We start from the raw sequence: 21065 nt of genomic DNA, 5'->3' as shown, positions 1-21065 counted from the left end.
TGTCTAAAACATCTGGCGAGCTCCTAGTTGGAAAAGGCTGTTCTATAGATAGTAAGGGGAACCTGGTCCCCTCCAGGTGTGGCAGGACTGCATCGCCCATAATCTTAGCCGTTCTCGGCTGGGGCTGATGGGAACTAGTCTAACATCTGGATAGCCTAAAGAGAACTTAGAAGTACACCTCAACCTCTGTTATTGTTCTGTGGGATATGAAGTACGATGACGACTGCCATAGCACAGGAGCAACAGTTGCGAACTATGGAACAATTATGGATGGAAATAAACTCGGAAAGATTTCTTTGGAAAGACAAGCAAATCAGTCAACCCACAATTGTAAGGGCTAAAAAAAAAAAAAGGCAGTGTTTTAGATCTAATAAGAATTTCATGCCAATGGCAAATAATGAATTTCATGAATCAAGCTGCAAGCCTCTTTGAATCTTACTTTCGCCATGAGCTCAATAGGTAGGCTTAGGAAAATTACCAAATCTCTGCCTCATCCCATCCCAGTCTGCAATGCCAGAATGTGTCTGGCCTACCTTACAAGACTGTTGTGAGGTTTACAACATAGTGCACGTGGAACACTTTGAATATTTTAATAGTGCCATACAAATATTAGCAAAGCATTTTCCACTGAAAGGAAGTCTTTGCTAGTTTGACTGCAAACCATGGCTTACACAGTACGGTTTCTGCAAACCATCGTTTGCAAATCGGGAGCTGCCCTTGGGGACCTGCACTCCTTTCCCCCTCACCAACACTAAATACATGAGCATGCATGTTATAATCATGGTTCCTTTGCAAGCAACTTTTTAGGAGCAGGAATCTGCTTTAGACAGAGGGATCCGTGTATCTTGCTGCTGTCTGCTCGGACTGGCAGCAGCTCTCCCAGGCTTGAGACGGGGAGTCTTTTCCTAGCGTACCTGGAGATGCCAATGAATGAACCTGGGACAACTTGCAAACCAGTGGGACAAGTCACCACAACTTGCAAATCAGTGGTAACGTTGGGGAACCTAGTGATCAATCCTGCATGTGTAATTATAAGTCATGGTTGAAGCTGAAAAGTGGACGGCAAAACTTGCTCCAGCACAAGGTGTGTATACACAACAGGAGTCATAGAATCGTAAAGTTCTATGAGAGAATGCAGGAATCTTTTGAAAGAAGACATCACCAAAGCTGGTTTCCGCTTAGAAAGCCATCGTTTACACAGGGAACCAGAGCTACAGCTTTATCAAGCTGTCTTTGCACATGCAAACTGCATGCAAGTGTCTAATAACTAGAGATTGTTCCCCCAACTCGCAGGCAGACTTCAGGGGCTGCAAGCAAGCGATTCAAAGTAATGCTTGAAGCTGAGCCTCAACATTAGAGCAGAGGCTGCATTGAAGATTTGACCTTTCCTGCAAGATGGAAGGGTCACACTACGTCGAGCTCAGTAGCTAAGTATCTACAATTCACGCAGTGGCTTATAGGAACTGAAATTTATTTCCAGCATTGGCAACACAGCACATGCACCAAGGGTGGACAGATCTACGTGGTCTACGCCAGCTGTAGAATCCTGCCACAGCAAAATGTTCAAAGGTTAGGAAGGGTCCGTAGTTAAGGTCACTTAGATCTTGCCCAGCATGAGATCCTGTGTGTGGCATTTCAGTTTAACACACATCCTCTAGACCGCCTAACAGATAAGGACGAAGTTAGCATTCATTAAATCTAGGGTTCCCAGATGTTGTTGGACCACAACTGCAATCATCCCCCAGGCAGATCAGCCAGTATCGTCATCATCATTTAAATTCCACACCCACCCCTTCACCAGTAAGTCCCAGGGCAGGTTACAGCCATCTGAAATCAAAATTAAATATTGCTAAAACAGATTGCAATCACAGGAAAGCACGCACCTCAGGTGTCAAAGGCCAGGATAAGGAGGAATTCCCAGGAATGATGGGAGTTGTAGTTCAACAGCTGGGGATTCCAGGTTGAAAAACCCTGATCAAAGTGACCTGTTTTAAGTGATCCCGAGAATGTCCTGTTGCATCAGCATGTGTGCTTGCAGGATCGGATCAGGTTTCATCTAGAGCAGAATTCTTCCAGCGCCTTAGCACCCGGTAGCCACTAACAAACATGTCTTCCCATCCCTGATGTAACTCATCTGTCGGGGCACTAGGCTGCTCCCAAATCAGTACTGTGATAACCCTGCATCTCCAGTTCAAATTGCTGCAAGTGTTGGTACATGCTTATGACGCTAACTAGGGTGGGTTCACTTTTAAGGTTAAAATTCTAAATCTCCACTTGTGACACGTGACACTGTGCAAGCCATCTTGTTTAGGTTTTCAAGCTTGTTCTGTCTTTAGCCCCTGATAAAACACCTGCACATCACCAAAACGTTCTGAATTTATCTTTCACGTTTCTTTGAGTGGGGGGGTCTGTACCTATCATTTGAGAACCACCAGCCCACACACTAGGCAGGTGTTAAATTTAATCCAATAGGTACTTTACAGAAGTTACAAAACGATGTGGTTGTTAAAAGCCCCCAAGCGTTAACCACGGCTTCCTTCTTTTCGCAAGCCAGAGTCCTTGAATTAAATCCCCAACCACCTTTAAAAAAAGGACTGTGCAAGAGAACTTCAGAGCAAGCAAATCTTTAAAAATACATATATGCTACAACCTGTATCTTTCATACACATTAAAAACCGCTTGTGGATATAAAATTCCATGCCTGTTTCCTAGCTCTGGTATATAAAGTGCCACAAGAGCTTCTCAAGAGTGCAAAAACAAATAAAAACCAGTGTTTTATATGTTCTACTTTCCAAATCTCATCTACATCCCGTTTCAGGTTTTGCAAAAGTATCTAAAGACACATGCACAAACCCCTTTTGAAGATGACTTCAAGAATACTAACTCCCACCCCGTGGTCACAAATCCCTTTCCGGAGCTCACATATGCTCTCAATGCGACGGAAATGCATTAGGATACAGTGGAGCCACACCAGCCATGGAAACGATTCACTCGGACCTTCCATGCCAGAGCGGATCGCAGTGATCAATTCTGAACCACACATGGGCAACTAAATTCCATTGGCTGGACTGATTTTGAATGTGTAGCTTTTAAGACAGATCCTTGTTCTTAAGGATGGTGGGATCATTTTGCACTCCTGCACAGTACGTCATTTAAGAGAGATGCCCTAGAATGTACTGGGTGCTGCAGGACCACAACAGCACCTCCTCTCTACCTTTTGATCAAGCCAGGTAGGGCTGGAATAAGCAAGTGGTCCTGATGGGAGAAGCCCAGCTGAGAGGCTGAGAAGGGGAAGCAGCAGGCGGAGCCAGTGGCTGCTAGCAAGGCAGAGGTTTCTGTTCATGGCTGGCAGTTCACAGGCTCCCTTATCAAAAGGTCTCGCACGGGGCCAGCTTCTCTGCTTTAGAAATGGGAGAGGCAGGTACAATCTGGGAGAATGTTCTCCATTCATCCCTTGCCAGTCAGATTTGAGGAGTCTTTAATCTAGCAATAGCTACCACCAAGTAAAGGTATGTACCAGTTTAATTAGGCGCGTGCGGGGGGGGGGGGGATAAACCATTCCCCCTCCCTTAATAATAAGCTATCCTGCTTATATACAAAGTTCATTGAGAAAGGTTGTATTTCAAACAAATGAGGCAAAAAAAAAAAAAAAAAAAGCTTTTAGACCAACTAGCCCTGCCTTGTTCCCCGAAGAAGCAACATAAAACTTCTTGAATGTCTCATGGAGGAAAAGAAGGGCCATTATGAAAACAAAGCCATGTAAAACAAAAAGTAAATTATTTAATGCAATAACGATGTTAACCTCAAGATAAATCCACAACAGAATGAGATTTTTCCTTTTCTTGCAGAGAATATTTGGGGAATCACACCGTACTGAGAAGACATCATTTTAATTTTGCTCAATGTCCAGGCGAAACAGTTCTTTTTTTTTAAACACTCTGATCCTAAAGGTGGTTCTCTTTAGTTTTTTCTGTTTTTTGTTGCTCTATGACAGAGTAGCAAGTAAAATGTGATTTTCAAGAATAACTGGATGGTTTGCTTCCTGATTCGTCTTCCTGGGAGCCCATACTCTGTCAAGGAAAGGGAAAAGTTGTTAGTACCTACTTCCAAAACACAGGCAATAAGAAAAAGTACAGGCCACATTCGCACCATACATTTAAAGCACTATGATACAACATTAAACAGTCACAGCTTCCCCCAAAGGTCCTGAGGGCTGTAGCAGTTTGTGAAAGATGCTGAGAGTTCTTAGGAGACTCCTGTTCCCCTCAGAGAGCTACAATTCCCAGAGTAGTTTAACAATCAACGCCTCTTTCCCTCTTCCCCGTGTGATTTTTCTAAATGTTGGAAATTACTCTGAAACCATTTCTTGGCTTATGTTTCAGTCAGGTAAAAAAGAGCTGTAATTTGGGGGTGACAAAGAGAAACGTGTCCTTGTGGATCCAGCAAAATAGGAAACAGCACCGCTGGGACTAATCTGTAAGGTGGAGAGAGGAGGGGTGTGTGGAAATGGCGCAAGCCACTGGATAAGCAGCAATGCACTGTGCTTTCTGTTCAAAAAAGGGTGCTTGCTTCCATGCAAGCTTAACGTTTGACTTCCACGCACATTGCTCAGTTGGTTAGAGCGTGGTGCTCATATTGCCAAGGTTGCAGGTTCAATCCCCATATGGGGCATCTGCATATTCCCGCATTGCAGAGGGCTGGACTAGTTGGTCCTCAGAGTCTCTTCCAAGTCTACAATTCTATGAAAAAGGCCAAACAGAGCTGAGTCCTGCCACTTACCTTCTGCACAAACTGAGGGTTCACAGTGATCTCCTGATCCATGGCTTTCAGTCTCTCATCAAGCTCTATACATTTCAGCATCTGGGGAGAGTCAGATTATACAGGACAGTCACCGTTTGTTAGCTTCAGCATCCACATTGAAGCCCTATGGTCAGACGTGTGCCAGAATTCCCAGGCACCACATATATAGCCTGCTTGCCAGACTCTTGGAATCCTTCCCAGCAACCACTTTGAACTCTTTATCCTCTCTCCCTTGCCATTCACTTCAAGACTGCTGCTTTACAGATTTGGGTATCGTTACAAATACGCGTTTGTTGATAAGAACCCAGGCATCCGGGGCAGGGCAGCAAGGAAGAAGAGAACATTGAATGCATTTTCACTGGGCCAGTCAAGGTAACCATCAGGAAGTTACCGCTGCCCAAAGCCACAATCAATTCTGAAATGCAGCGACCAAGGGCAAGGAAGGAATTTGGCCCATCCCCTCTGATGTTTCTATGGCAGGAACAGACAGAAGGTGGAAGGGGATCTGTTGAAAGGTGTCTGGGTGGTCTGCAAGAGGCTGGCGGGAGGCTTCCTCGATGCCCAATTGTTTAACCGCAGCAATCTGCACCAGGATCCCAGCCACTATTTAGCACTTGGCTCAATGATAGATTCCCAGCTTAGAGGACTGCCATCTTATGAACACACACCTGGAAGCAAGGCCTGTGAAACTCAGGGCGACGTATCTGAGAGTAAACACCCAGAGATTTTTCAGCAGCGCCGTTTAAATCAGCTATCACTCTCTCTTATATCCAGAATCTTGCCTTTCAACTTCATAAGCAGCATCAGTTTAAGTGCTTGCTTTCCATAAATTCACTGCCTGAATTCATCCCAATTGCGAGGCTGGAAGATTCTGGGGGTGGGCTCTGTCCATACAGGAGAAAGTGGAAGGTGGGGACAGAATGAACTATGCTGCTTCAGACTTCCTGGCAGGAGGGCGGGCAGGAATGATGTTTTTCAATGATCTCCTGTGAGTTAAATCAGAACACCTCCCAGAAAATTTGAAAGCTGGCACAGCAGTGACTAGAACCCACTCTGGGTTGTGCTAGGTATTTGCATGCTTGTTTTTTTAAAGAATTAATAGGGAATTCATAGTGTGCCACAGAGCTTGCTGTTCTCCTGACTCGTTCGGCTGCTCATGGCAACCATAACCGAGGTGAAAATGAAGGGTTATTTACCTCCTGATCGATATTGTGAAGCATAGCTGGATTGTTGTACTTCTCAGGGTTGTCATGGAAACATACCATACCATCCTTCTGGTTAATACTTGCAAAGATTTCGCCATCTTCTATCTGAAATAACAAGATTTTAGTGTTTTATGATTTGGGCGCTGTTCCTGTTTCATCTTGCCTCTGCCATCTCACCCAGAAGACCCTCCAACTGCCTGTATTTCCCGCATCTTAACTGACAGCAAAACCTCCAAGAAAGGGAGTCCTCTCCATCTCATAACCAGGAATGTGTGGTCTCCAAATAATAATAATAATAATAATAATAATAATAATAATAATAATAATAAATTAAAATTTAAAAAACACCCTTGTTTTGACATGAAGATCAATACATTTTGATTTGTGCTATCATAATATCATAATAATATCATAATAACTTTGCCTATCCTGGTAAATTAAGTTGTTAGGAATATTCATTATCATCCTACTGTACTGGTTAATGTTGACTACTTGCAAAGACATCTAGTTTCTTTTCCCCCCTATAATTTTTTATTAAATTTTCTATTTCACATTTTAGAATATTCATTTGAACAACCTTGAAATATCAATGACTTCCCTTCTTCTCTTTCCATGGTTCATTTTGCATAACATAAATCCCTGCATAATTTAGATAAACTAAACCATTCAGCATTCCATTATTACATCCCTCAAAACTTATTTACACTGTTGAATTTATCTTAATGCTGCCCACGTTTTCAAATAAGCACTATTTTCCTCCGTATATTCAATAAACATTTTCCAATCTTCTTTAAACTTATATTCTTCTTGTTCTCTTATTCTATATGTTAGGTCCGTAAGTTGTGCATATTCCATATGATCTCTAGTTTCAATTGTCTGCAATTAACTTGATCGCTACTGAAAGCAATATATGCAGAAAAGGGACGTTCAAATAAATCCGACTTGACATTTCGTTCAAAAAGCAACATTCCTTACCATATGAAGGACATATTTTTCTGCTTCCTGAGGCCCCGATAGCTGCACTCTACTTGCCATGTCTTGTAACGACAGTGTTAAAAATGTCTGAAATCCAGAAGCAGAGCAGATTCATTAGAGATTTCTACAAACTCTGACCAACTCCCATGGGGAACTAGCATCCTGTACAGCACACCCAGGACCACCCCTGAAAGCCTGCAAAAGGGCAGAAGCCAGGATAATCAGAAGCCAGGTGTGTGATGCTGTCGGCAGGTAACATTTTAGACTTTATGAAAGCACCCATGAGAACCAGACAAGCAATTTTGGCAGGTGGCAAAAGACCCTCAGCTAAGACACACCTGCATAACGTTCCCAAGGACTCATAAGAATACAGCAGAATGGATGCCTCACCTTAGTTAGCCTCTGAATGTTCTTTTTATAGAGAGATGACAAGCACTGCTTCACCAAACCCATATTATTATCCCTGGTGAAGGTCTCGCTGTGCTTATTCACCAGATTCCGTAGTTCCGAGGGCTTATTGGTTGCATACACTTGCGCTAATTCATGGTAGGCGTTGCTAAGTGGCTGTGATGAGAAAGCAAAATGAGACTTTTTCAAATGCAGAGAAGGGCAACTCAAAACACCAATGAGGACCCCCACCAGGAGCTAGTGGTCTCAAGAGTTGTCTTATCCCAACACAAAGCATTGGTCTATTTAGTCCAGTACTACCTGCTCTGGCTGGAAGCAGCTCTCCAAGGCCCCAAGATTTCCCCACCTCTGCTACCCAAAATCATTGTTAGCTGGGGATGCCAGGGATTGAATAGAGGACGTGGACTGCAAAGGTTATGCACCACCACTGAGCAACACCTCTTCTCCTTATAACCTGGAATGAGTCTGCTATTCCCAAAAATCTCCTGTTCTTTTGTTTTTTCCTAAAAGCAGGAAAGAAAACAGACAACTCCGACTGCACAGCTTTGCCCATTCATTTTATTAACTCCAATTATTACGTTTACTAATGCTCAATTTTAAATAGCAAGTTTTGATTTTGATGCATGTTCCTGTAAATTCTGTTTTCTGCTTTAATTTTTTCCACTTTTTTGCACTGCTATGGCCCAAGAACTACTGTAATTAAAGTTCTTCTCCATCACAGTTTTGCCTTAAAAAAATAAATAATGCACCAGTACAGGATTTCTGGAGTCTTACCTTAACAAACCTACCCACTATCTGGGAGGTATACTTCGGCAGTTGCTGCACTTTGCCAAGTAGTATCAATGAAACTAGGATATACTTTTTATAGGATTCCAACATAATATGACTGACTGCCATGGCAGGAGTTGTTATAGCCTGCAAAAGAAAAAAAATTAAGGGAGCAAATGAAAATCACCAGAAACAAACAAATACACAGAGAGAGGCTGTATTTGCAGTCCTAATCCGTGAGCCATGGTCAAGCAGATTATCCTGTGCACATGAAGCAAAAGCTCTCCCCTGTTGCTCCTTGTGTGCTCCAGTAGAGAAACGAACTTCTGTTTTCTTCCAAAGAAACCACAATCCTAAATCAATGCTTGCTCTTGGGTTTCCAGCAATTATTTTCTAGGAATAAACAAGGAATGGTATAATGGGCTGCATCAATAGGAGTACAGCATCTAGATCAAGGGAAGTAAAAGTGCCACTGTATTCTGCTCTGGTCAGACCTCACCTGGAGTACTGTGTCCAGTTCTGGGCACCACAGTTCAAGAAGGACACTGACAAACTGGAACGTGTCCAGAGGAGGGCAACCAAAATGGTCAAAGGCCTGGAAACAATGCCTTATGAGGAACGGCTAAGGGAGCTGGGCATGTTTAGCCTGGAGAAGAGGAGGTTAAGGGGTGACATGATAGCCATGTTCAAATATATAAAAGGATGTCACATAGAGGAGGGAGAAAGGTTGTTTTCTGCTGCTCCAGAGAAGCAGACACGGAGCAATGGATCCAAACTACAAGAAGGAAGATTCCACCTAAACATTAGGAAGAACTTCCTAACAGTAAGAGCTGTTCGACATTGGAATTTGCTGCCAAGGAGTGTGGTGGAGTCTCCTTCTTTGGAGGTCTTTAAGCAGAGGCTTGACAACCATATATCAGGAGTGCTCTGATGGTGTTTCCTGCTTGGCAGGGGGTTGGACTCGATGGCCCTTGTGGTCTCTTCCAACTCTATGATTCTATGATATGGGAACGGCTTGGTCACTTCCCTTTGTTCTTTCTTTTTTATATCTGTATACCAGGGGTGGGGAACCTCAGCTGCAGGGGAGAAATGCAGCCCCCAAGCCTCTCCATCTGGCCTTTGGAACTCTCCCCCGGACCACGTCCCTGTTTTGCACCCTGGGCGATTTTGCCCAGCTGGGATACGTTCCCTGAACTCTGATCAGGCCTTTTGCTTGACTGGATGAAGGAGAGAGGGGTGTGTGTGTGTGTGTGCACGCAGAAACAAGCCTATTGTACCCAAGGTAACATTTACATCCATTCCTCCGCCCACTTATGCCTCTGCCTCCACCCACCACTGACCTGTGGCCCTCGCAAGGTCACTCAGAAGGGGATGTGGCCTCAGGCTGAAATAGGTCCCCCCCAATATTGTATATCAATCCATTTGTTAGGCAGAAACGTCAGTTAAAGGGAACACTGTTAGGATATAGTTCCATTCCACCTTAAAAGGTTCAGGCATGACTGTTGTGTATCACATGCCTGTTTACGTCCAGCACAGTCTGCTGGGAACTTCCGTTGTATGTTGCTTTTGCTGGACACAAAGGGAAGCAGACATGTTTTTTCCTTTGTTCCTGAACTATGTTGAATCACAGCACAGATTTGCTAACGGCCTATACTGTTATGGGTGCTAAGAATTGTCTCCAGGTGAGGATAGGTTTTGTAAGTGGAGGAAGTCTTCTTTTTCATTATTTGTAGGCTCTTGCTGCAACCAGAGATGACTGGGGACATCTAGTAGCTTCTGATGCGCCCATCAACAGAGCTGTTACAGCCTGAAGTTGACCCCTCCTGAGGCACAGAGAGCTCTCCTTCAACACACAGGTGAGGTGGGGGAAGTTACCTGCTCATAGAAGTACAGTGCTCTTTCAAAGTTCTTCAGCCCAGTGTATATCATTCCACCATAGTAGTAGTAACATAGAAAGTGCTTTGCATCGTAAGCCCCATTCTCCTTACAAATATCCATCATGTCCACATCTAGATACGGAAGGGCAGGTTTAAAGCATTTTGCTAACAAACAGAGCTGAAACAAAACAGACCAGAGTTACCAAAAAAATCAAACCAACCAGCCACTTTCACACACTGCCTTTGTTCAAATCCAATCTTTCCTGCTTTAAGAACAGAGCTTTAATCACAAGTCATGGCAAAATGCTAACAGAATTACATTATGAAGCCATATGAAAGAACGAGATGCTGGGAGTCTCAGAACCATTTCCTCCCTGAAGTGAAATAACCTAATAATTTGGGCTCCTGAGAAATATGGACCATTACATTGGCAGTCAGGAAAGAGTGAGATTAGGGCAGTGATGGCCAAACTTGACCCTCCAGCTGTTTTGGGACTATAATTCCCATCATCCCTGACCACTGGTCCTGATAGCCAGGGATGATGGGAGTTGTAGTCCCAAAACAGCTGGAGGGCCAAGTTTGGCCATGATAGGATTAGAGGGTGGTCACAACTGCGTTTACAAAACATGCAAACGGCTTCATCAGGATGCTTGAATAACTCTTTCAAAAAACTGGGTTAATGTAGGTGTAGCAGAACTTTTGACTGCCTTCCCACTTTATACGCCTGCGAGTCCCACTATTATTCATGCTAAAACATGTTAACTGTTCCACACTGAACCATTGAAGGTTATGCATGTTATACAAAGGTGCGTTAAGCGTCGTTTGTTTCTATTTGGTACTTTTCTGGTTAGGCTTTATTTTTATTTAAAGCATGGTATTACAGATCCTCTAACAGCTTGTCTCATCTCTGGAGCCAGACTGAAAGAGAAAGGGAACAAGCTTCTCCGTCCATTGAAGTGACTTGATGCCAATTCACACAGGTACCTGGAGTCGCAAGGCTACTGTCGGCACAAGGTATCTGGAATACTTTATTGCTATAAGCAACTTCCTCTATTCCCGGGGTTGAGTCGAAAGCTAAACTGGGAGATGCCATGTCACTGTTGACCAACTGCCCACTGTGAACAACTAGCTTTGTAAGGAACTCTGCAGTGCTGCAGGAAAGGTCGCCGTGACTCAGAAGTTCTGCAGCAGCACAGCAAGCAGCAGACAAACTTGATGAGCCTTTACTTTTGTTTCAAGCTATTCACTGGAATATACATGGCTGGAAGGGATCATGAGGATATTTTGATGAAGCTTCCTGCACTGTGAGCAACCTTGAAGCAAAAGCACTCAGCCTGTTAGCCTTCCAGATTCCCTTACCTGGCAAAGATCTGCATGTATTGAGGTCAGCTGGTTGGTGTTCATCTGCATCTTGTCTATGGCTTGCCTGAGAATGCCAATTCCCCGCAGGGGCTGTCAGAAAGGTAACAGGTCTCCGTTAGGGAAGCCTCCGCAAGGGACCCTAACGGCAGCACTTATAAACGAAAAGCCACCAACAACTGACTTTAATAAATAACATTTCTCCTCCGCTTACATTAAAAAGAAATCTTGCAGATCACAAAAGGAAAACAAAGGTTCACATCATTTAAAACAGAAAACAAGCATCACTGATAAAAGAGCAGAAGGAAACAGTGTGAATTATCAGGGAGGGCCTGAGAATGAGTCTTTTCAGTGGTGGCCCCACTTTTATGAAACACTCTTCCCAGGGAGGCACACCTGGTGCCATCACTAGCAGTTTTTAGGTGGCAGGCAAAAACACTCATTCACCCAAGTATTGGATGTTAATTTTAGCAGAGTGGGATGTATGTATGTATTTTAGGCTGTTCAATCCTTGGTCCCCCCCCCCCAATAATTTATATTGGTTTTCCAATATTACCCCAATTATACAATTTATACAAATACCAATTAATTCTGTCTTAATGTTCATTTTTTGTAAGTCACGCTGATTTTCATTTTTGAAAGAAAAGCAACGATAAATAAATAAAATAATTTTTTACTAAATGGCAGAGGCACCAAATCGTCAGTGTCTCCCCCCCCCCCAAAAAAAAACCAAGGAGCAGGGCACCCCAGAGGCTAGGCACTACCATGAAGAAGGCCCCTCTCTGTACTGGTGCCAGATGACACTCAACAGGTTGGAATGCGATCTGCAAGGCCTCCTTTGATGGTGCCAGTGATCTACCAGGCCCAGTGATCTAACATGGCATGGTGGTTTTGCTGTATCCCAGGCATTGGAAGGGCTGGGAAACATACCGCCGGTCCCAGGGTCAGCATAAAAATACCTCCTCTAGTATAAAAATAGCCAAGTTATATTGTGCAACATACTCCAAAGAAGTGAACTGGGACATACCAACAGAAAAGAGAAAAGGCTCAGAGTTAGTGCATGAGGAAAGGCAAAATTTTAGTTGGCCAGAAGACATGAACTATCCCAGCACCCGAAAGAGAATCTGGAGCATGTTTGGGCTTGTTTACCTGCTTCCGCTCCACAAGGGCATTGGTTAACTGGTGACACAGGCCAGCAACTAGAGACAACGAAACAAGAAAAAGAAAGAATGAGAAGCCCCACAAGGCGAACATGTCAAACGTGGCAAGATGCAAGGCTGCTGAAGTAACTCACAAGTGTCTGTTGCGTATCGAATGTGTTCCCCATTACAAGTGCTGATAAAAAGCTGGACCTGCGAGAATAACGTTTCGAAGTCAGGGACGCTGGGCATGGAAAACTTCACGAACCTGAAAACAAAGACAGAACCCACGTTTTAACAGGAGCTTTCACGTGAAAATGGGCACGGCTCTTAAAAGCTGCCAGAATGCAGAACAGGACTGCTCCAAAGGCAATGAACCATTGCTTCAATCTGCACATTCTAACATTTCTTGCAGTGGAAACATAGTAATATGCAACCTTCGTGAATAAAAATATAAAAACTCGCATACAGCAAGTCCGTACACCCTTTCAAACCTTTGCTTCAAAAATTTCAAATGAAGGAAAGTAACTTACAAGACTGCAAGAACCCCTAAGGAGTGTTCTTGAACATCCAGGGCACCGAGCACCGTATCCAGGTGAGAGAGGTTTTTTGCTAGCAGCTCTCCACTTTTGTTGATCAGTTCACAAAGCTGAGTCATTTGCCCTGGAACAAGAAAAAGGGGCTGTTACATTTCAGCTCAGTAAAAGTATATAAAGCAAAGGCTCCCTGTCGCACCTTTATGTACCCTCTGAGTTTGCACCAAGTGCAAGGACACAGGAGGCTCCCTTGCACCAAGTCAGACCTTTGGCTCACCTTGGTCAGTACTTCTGACACTGACTGGCAGCATCTCTCCAAGATTTCAGAGAGAAGCCCTGCCCACCAGACCTACCTGGGGAAGTCAGCGACATTCTGCATGAAAAGCATGTGCCATGGAAATATGATCAGCATCATTATCTTGGGCAACGAGTGAGAAGACAATGCTTCACATATATCCTTTCTCCTCTGTGAGCTATACTAGAGGGGAAGGACACACCTATCTTTGAAGCACTGTTGTTACGGTCTAGGAAGAAATGAAAAAAGGGGCAGAGAAGAGAAGGGAGTGTGTCTGCTGCCAATGAACCTTAGCTATATTTTGAGCTGAACCTGTTTGCGCTGATTGGCTCTTCATAAGTACATTCGTAGTGGTGAAAAGCCTCTTACGGAAGAAGAGAGATACATTCCAACTCTACAATTCTATGATGGAATACAGTGGCGCCCCGCAAGACGAATGCCTCGCAAAATGAAAAACGCGCAAGACAAAAGGGTTTTTTGGTTTTTGCGTCGCTTCGCAAGACGAATTTCCCTATGGGCTTGCTTTGCAAGACGAAAACGTCTTGCGAGTTTGTTCGCTTTTTTCCTAAAGCCACTTGAAGAGGCGCAGTTGCGACGGACCGTGCTTCGCAAGACGAAAAACACCGCAAGACGAAAAGACTCGCGGAACGAATTAATTTTGTCTTGCGAGGCACCACTGTACAATGGAATCATGGAAGGCAATGGGTGCCTTCTACAGAGAGAGAGGGGTGTTTTGACAGGTGCTGCAGATAAAACTGATCGCCTCCTTTGCTATTATTCTGCAGACACCATGTGAACCCCTCCACCACTGCCCACAGCCGAAACTAAAGTAGTGCCCCTCCTACTCAACACCATTGACAACACCCATCATGACACCATACAAAACTTGAGCTCAGAGCTCCGAGTAAAGTGCAAGAGAATGGGGCTTCTACAGTCCATCTCCCCACCTCCAATTCACACGACGCTTGAAAATCCACTGTCATAAGGTGAGGCAATCACCACTAGCTGGAAGGCAGCTTGGGAAACAAGGATTAGAGTCCAGTGGTTCTCAGCCTTGGGTCCCCAGATGTTTTTGGCCTACAACTCCCATGATCCCTAGCTCACAGGACCAGTGGTCAGGGATGATGGGTGTTGTAGGCCAAAAACATCTGGGCACCCAAGGCTGAGAAAGGCTAGATTAGAATCCACAGAGATGTAGAGGTTCATCAATCGCTACTGGCTACAACAGCTGAAGGGAGCACCCATGTTCAGAAATTGGAGTCCAACAAGATCTGGAGAGCATCATATTAGCTATCCTTAGTCTCCAAGCTTTAAATAAGCAAGAGCATCAGTTTGTGGGAGTTGAAGTAGATTCTAATATAATCTGAATTATGCATCACTTTTGTAGCGGGTTTAATTCTCAGATTAAAACAGCTGGAATTTGAGGTATGAGACTGAAAATCCCGAGACACATGAAATACCATGGACAGCACCACAGCTGAAATCCTAGGCCAGCTAGTGAAAAAAGAGTACAATCTTTCCTCAAACCTTAGATGAAGCATTTATATAGAGCAGGCTGAGCAAAAAAGTAGATTTAGATTTAGCATTAGATATCTGGGTGATGTGCAGCAGCCCAACAAGGGTTTCTGACTGCCAGCCATTTTAACAATGACAACAAGTGAAAGCCTCTGTCACTGGCTTCTGAAATGAAGGAAAGTTGGAGTGGGGGGTGAGGAGGGGATTTTTATGTGACAAGGTTGACAGCTGGTAACAAAAACAAATTATCGGGGTATGCATGTATTCAAGTGGAGGTCTGTGCACTCAGCTACAGCACTATGCAAAAATCTGGCTCTAGTTAGTGGATCTCAGGGATCTGGGAGAAAAAATCGATCCCTCAAGCCTGATATTTGCCCCTCTACAATGCAAAAAAATAAAATAAATGTACTGTACAATGTTGCTTATATATTTAAATAAAGTAAATGTGAATTCTCCAAGAAAACTGAGCTTTTTTAAAAATAATAATGCAAATGCTTTCACACCTGGATTCCTAGAAGTATGAAATTTTTTACAGCTCTGAGCACATCTATTGTAGGTACACAAAACTGTGCTCCAAATTCAAAACTAATGACCACAAATACAAAATATTACTTTGGCTCAGTCAAAAGTGACTGGGAGCAAAATTAGAAAGCATCAGTGCTAGCTATTTTTTAAAGAGCATAGACGACCTTAAAGCTTCCCTTTGTTCCAATTAACAGTCCCAAACAAGATACATGTTACTGCATGCAGAAGCGGTAGCTGGCATGGGGTTGGGGTTCTGCAAGACATATAGCTGTGCTAAAGATTAAGAAACGTACATTAGGTTTTGCAGAACACTGTGAAGCTATTCTAATGCTTTCAACCACATGCTAAGTCATGAATTCAAACAGGTCTGACCCCCCAAAAAATTACCATCTCTTCACTAGGATGCTTTTCCCAACTTCTTTGCAAAGTGCATAGAAGTTATCATTAAACACAATGCATATTTCAGAGACTGGCAAGATTTTTAAAAATTAAGTGCATGCAGAGTATAACCTGAGTTTAAACAATATTGGGGAGATTAAGCTGAACTTCTACAGTATGCATAAGACACTCAGTGTTTCTCATTCACACATAAGCTTTACCAGTTAGATCAACACTACAAACCCCTCATCAGAAGAACACAACAGTCACATTCACAAGATGCCCCATAACCTCTGAATGCAAGGTTTGGGTACGAATCAGAGAACAGAATGGCAGCATAAATTGTATCTTTTTTGTAAGACATATACTCCTTCCTCTCTGAAAGATGAACCATTATTTAGACTAGCGATGGCTAATTTCTGGCATTCCAAATGCTTCTGGCTACAATTCCCACCATCCCTGACCACTGGACATGCTGGGAAGGGGCTGATGTGAGTCGAGATTCCACCAACATCTGGAGGGCTGCAGGTTCCCGGCTCTGCACTGCTGTTTAAAAACAACCACACCAGTAAAACATAGCACACAAAACGTTTGAAAGACGTGCTCCCCAACACTTCTCACCCCTCCTCATTTTCCTCCCCAACATGCTGGCACCCCTTTTCCAACTGCCACAAAGTTCAATGCGAAGTGTCAGGCTGTGTCTGAAAAGAACTTGCAAGATTATTCACTTCTGTTCCCTGATTAACCCTGAAAATCCCCTGTAGACATTGAGCCTTTGTTCCTATGCATGTAGCACTGCCCATCTTATTTCTGGAAAACCCTGGCTTAACAAATGCTGAGCAGATGCAGCAATATGTTTTGAAGAGGGAGCAAGAACAGAGCTGTGCTGAGTTAGGGCTGGCTTGTTTTGGTAGCATCTATTCCCTTCCTTCCTTCATTTTATTTGTACGCTGCTTTGCTACAAAAAATATGCTCAAAGTGGCTTAACAACACAGAAAACAGGAATACATTTCAAACAAACTATACAAAAATAATTTTATAACATAGCAAAACAATAGCAGTAAAAAAAAAAAGATAGCGAAAATAGCAAGGGAGTGTCACAGTTTCACCTTAGTGCTAGAAACTTCCTTGTCTGCAGACATAAACATTCAAATAAAACTTAAAGGATCTCCTTGGGCTGGTAGGGTTTTCCTAATGTTCTGTCAACATGGCAGAACTCTGGCAAGATGGCCATTCACGTCTTGCCCCCATTCATTCTTCCCCTTGTGCCTTGAAGCCTTGCTCTGAATGGGTAGATGGTTCCATCTCTCCCCTCCCCACAACAACTTCAAAGCCCATCACCTCAAGGCTTGTAGCTCAAAATCAAACCTAAGGATTAGTAACTACTCGCACTTGCTACCCTCATCTCTGTAAGATTCCTTTTCTACTGTCAAAAAGTAGACTAAACTCCTTGTTGGTTAGGAATCTGTCCTTTTTAATGTTATTCTTCAAAGCCCCAATAACAATGGTAGTTATTTATTTGAATCCATTTATTGACACCCCACTCCCCGCCCCCCGGCAGGGACTCAAGGTGAAAATATGAATAGCTAAAAACATAGGGGAAAAACAATAAGTAGTAGTAGTAGTAGTAATTACTGTTAGTAGTAATAGTAGTGGCTGTCACAGCCACCTGGTGCAAGGCACTAAAAGGAAACTTCTCCATGTTTAGGGAAGCTTTTAATGTTTAAAAAACTATTGTATTTTAATATTTTGTTGGAAGCCGCCCAGAGTGGCTGGGGAAACCCAGTCAGATGGGCGGGGTATAAATAATAAATTATTATTATTATTATTAACCTAGTTTTAGCATTTATATCCCTCTTAACCTCCAAGGAGCTCAGGGCTGCACACATTATCACCTTATTTAAGCATTAGCTTGATAACCATATCCAAAAAGGAATTCCATGCAGATGAATAAGGTGATTGATGAAGGAAGGATGCAGGGTTCTATTGCTCTTCTGCACCGAAGATATACACCAAGTAGCCAGCACAGAAACACAGCAGGCTGCTGCAGAACAGACAGTGCACTCCATCCTTTTTTAGTGATTCCAGCAAGCTGGTAGAAATGTTTTGCAGACAGTAACATTGGTAGGCTTGTTTCAAGGCTGCATTATCATCATGAGGCTTATTGACGCAGTAGCATCATAAGAACGCAACATCAAGCAGATTGGAGCAAATGCCATCTAGTCCAGCATCCCACAGCGGCCAGCAACACGGGTTGGCGAGCCTCCACAAAACCCACAAGCAGGACATGAGAACAACATAAGAACATAAGGCGAACCGGGTGGATCAGGCCAATGGCCCATCTAGTCCAGCATCTTGTTCTCACAGTGGCTAACCTGATGTCTGTGGGAAGCCTGCAAGATGGACATGAATGCAATAGCACTCTCCCGAGCTGCAATTCTCAGCAACTGGTATTCGGAAATATGACATGTGACAGTGGTGGTACAACACAGCCATTGTGGCTAGAAGCCACTGATAGCTTTGTCCTCAATGAATGTGTTTCATCCTCTTTTAAAGTCATCCAAGTTGGGGGCCATCACTGCCTCCTGCAGAAGATAATTCCAGTTTAACTGAACTGTGTGGAGGACCTTCTTTTATCTGTCCTGAATCTTCCAACGTTCAGCTTCGTTCTTTTTTTTTTTAAACATACATTTTATTAATCTAGATGTTCACAAGTTCTAGCATTGAGTGAGGGAGAAAAACCTCTCTCTTCCTGCTTTCTTGATAAACTACTATGTCACCTCTTGTCTTTTATTTGAACTAAAAAGTCCTAAATGCTGCAACCTTTTCTCATAGGAGAGTTGGTGGCCACCACGGCCTCCTGGGGGAACCGATCTCCATAGTTTTAACTAAGTGCTGTGTAAGAAGTCCTTGCTTTTATCTGTTGTGAGGAACAATGGAGGGAGTTGGGTGTGTTTAGCCTGGGTAAGAGGAGACTGAGAGGAGATATGAAAGGCAGCTTCCAATATCTAAAGGGTTGGGACATGGAAGATAATAATAATAATAATAATAATAATAATAATAATAATAATAATTATTTCCCCAGCCACTCTGGGCGGCTTCCAACAAATATTAAAATACATTAAAATGCCACACATTAAAAACTTCCCTGAACAGAGCTACCTTCAGGTGTCTTCTAAATGTCAGGTAGTTGTTTATCTCTTTGACATCTGATGGGAGGGCGTTCGACAGGGCGGGCGCCACTACCAAGAAGGCCCTCTGCCTGGTTCCCTGTAACCTCACTTCTCGCAGTGAGGGAACCGCTAGAAGGCCCTCGGAGCTGGACCTCAGTGTCTGGGCAGAACGATGGGGGTGGAGACGCTCCTTCAGGTCTCCTGGGCCAAGGCCATTTAGGGCTTTAAAGGTCAACACAAACATTTTGAATTGTGCTTGGAAACGTACTGGGAGCCAATGTAGATCTTTCAAGACTGGTGTTATGTGGTCTTGGCGGCCACATAACAAGATGGAGCAAGCTTGTTTTCTCTTGCTCCAGAGCATAGGACCTGAACGAGTGGCTTCAAGATACAAGAAAGGAGATTCCGACTAAACATCAGAAAAAACATTCTGACACTAAGAGCTGTTTGGAAGTGGAACAGACTCCTGCGAGAGATGTTGGGCCCTCCTTCCTTGGGGGTTTTTAAACAGAGGCTGGATCGCCATCTGTCATGGATGCTTTTGTTGAGATTACTGCATTGCAGGGGGTTGGAATAGATGACCCTCAAGGTCCCTCCCAACTCTGCAATGCTATAATTCCACCATTCACCAATGTTGGAAGATTTATGTCGGATAAAAGGAAGATCTTCATGCAGCGCATAGTTGAACTGTAACTCGCTCCCACATTGGCAATGACGACCACCAACCTGGATGGCTTGGAAAGACAGAATATACAAATTCACGGAGGACAGGGCTACTCGCCTTGGTGGCTAAGCTTTGCCTCCACAGTTGGAGGCAGCAATGCTTCTGAATATCAGTTGCTGGAAAATGGTCTTGTGCTCAGGTCCTGGTTTCCCCGTAGGCAAATGTTCATTCACTGCGAAAGAAAGATGGGCCACTGGCCTGATCCACAAGGCTCACTGGTTGTCCACGAGTTCCAGCACCATTTCATTCTAACCATCCCTAAACCTCTTCCCCCACCGCCTTTACAACATGCGTCGGATCTGTAACCCCCCCCCCCAAAAAAAAATCCCTTGCACGAGGCAAACGTTAAAGGGGTTAATCCTAAAACGACACGCGAAAATGGGGAGCCGCGCCCGTCTCCCTCCCGAGAAGGCAGCCAGGGGGCTTCTTTCCCCGACACCCACCACCACCCAGGAGCGGGATTCGAACCCACGTCTCCCTCCACGGCCACCGCCGCCTCCTCCTCCCACCAGGCCGCTTTCGCTCTGCCCATTCACGTGCGCGGCTGGGGGCCGAGGAGAGCCGGAGCCGCCCGGCGGGTCCCCGCGCTTGACACCCCGCCAGCCACCCGGCCTCGCCCCCTCAGCCCGGGTCCCCGGCGGTCACCTTGGGCCGAGAGCTGCCTGACGCTGTTGACGAACTGCTCCAAGGCGGACGCCATCTTGGCGGCTCGCGGGAGGCCGCGGCGGGAGAGCAGCGAGGCGGGGGAGACGGAGCGGGCCCCGCGCCGGGGAAGGAGGGGGAGGGGGCGGGAGGAGGAGAGGAAGTCGCCTCTTCTCCCTCCTGAGGCAGCGTCTCCGCCCGCGCAGGGCCAATCAGACGCCGCTTCGGAGGGCCGCGGGGGCGGAGCTCCCCGGGCGTCATTGCCGGCGCCGGCGCGCGCGCCTAAGCAAGGGCGTTGCCATGGGAACCGCCGCTCCAGGCCCTCAACCCGGAAGCGGCCTTCCCCGGTGTAAACAGAGGCAGCCGCCAACTGTCACTCGCGCTCTCGACTCGGTAGCAGCGCGTTTTGGACCGGGGAAGGGTGGCTTCTTTAGCGTGGCGCCGCAACCCGCCTTGTCTGCTTTCAAAGTGTCGTCATGGAGAAGCACCCAGCCCGTAATAAACTGCCTTATCTCCCTCCCACATAAGATATTTAGGTGGCAACAATGCCCTTTGCAGCTTTCTACCCTGTCTAGCATACAAAAACATAGTAAGAATGCAGCGACAACCCAGTCTGGTTGCTAAGGGTCAGGGTGACGTCAGACGCGGTGTGATGTCACGCAGAGTACTTCACGCCACTCAGAAGCACATGGCATCTTCCGGTTATGGCTGCTTCTCACTTCTCTGCTTCTCACTTCTCCATCACA

General features: G+C 44.8%; 1 protein-coding gene across 1 annotated transcript; it reads right to left on the bottom strand.

Moving 5' to 3' along the window:
- Positions 1-3760: 3760 nt before the first annotated feature.
- Positions 3761-20943, bottom strand: COPS3 (COP9 signalosome subunit 3). Its single transcript, XM_083711679.1, has 12 exons — positions 20323-20943; positions 13065-13194; positions 12687-12799; positions 12542-12591; positions 11393-11485; positions 10032-10211; positions 8163-8303; positions 7371-7544; positions 6981-7067; positions 5997-6110; positions 4780-4860; positions 3761-4070 (listed from the first exon to the last, which is right to left on the bottom strand). The coding sequence occupies exons 1-12, from the start codon at positions 20375-20377 to the stop codon at positions 4017-4019; spliced, it is 1272 nt and encodes a 423-aa protein (XP_083567805.1). The 5' UTR covers positions 20378-20943; the 3' UTR covers positions 3761-4016.
- Positions 20944-21065: the final 122 nt, after the last annotated feature.

Source organism: Podarcis gaigeae (genome assembly GCF_964106915.1).
Source record: "Podarcis gaigeae genome assembly, chromosome: 14".
Taxonomy (NCBI): Eukaryota; Metazoa; Chordata; class Lepidosauria; order Squamata; family Lacertidae; genus Podarcis; species Podarcis gaigeae.
The sequence above is the reverse complement of the archived record's forward strand: the minus strand, read 5'-3'. Positions and strand labels throughout refer to the sequence as shown.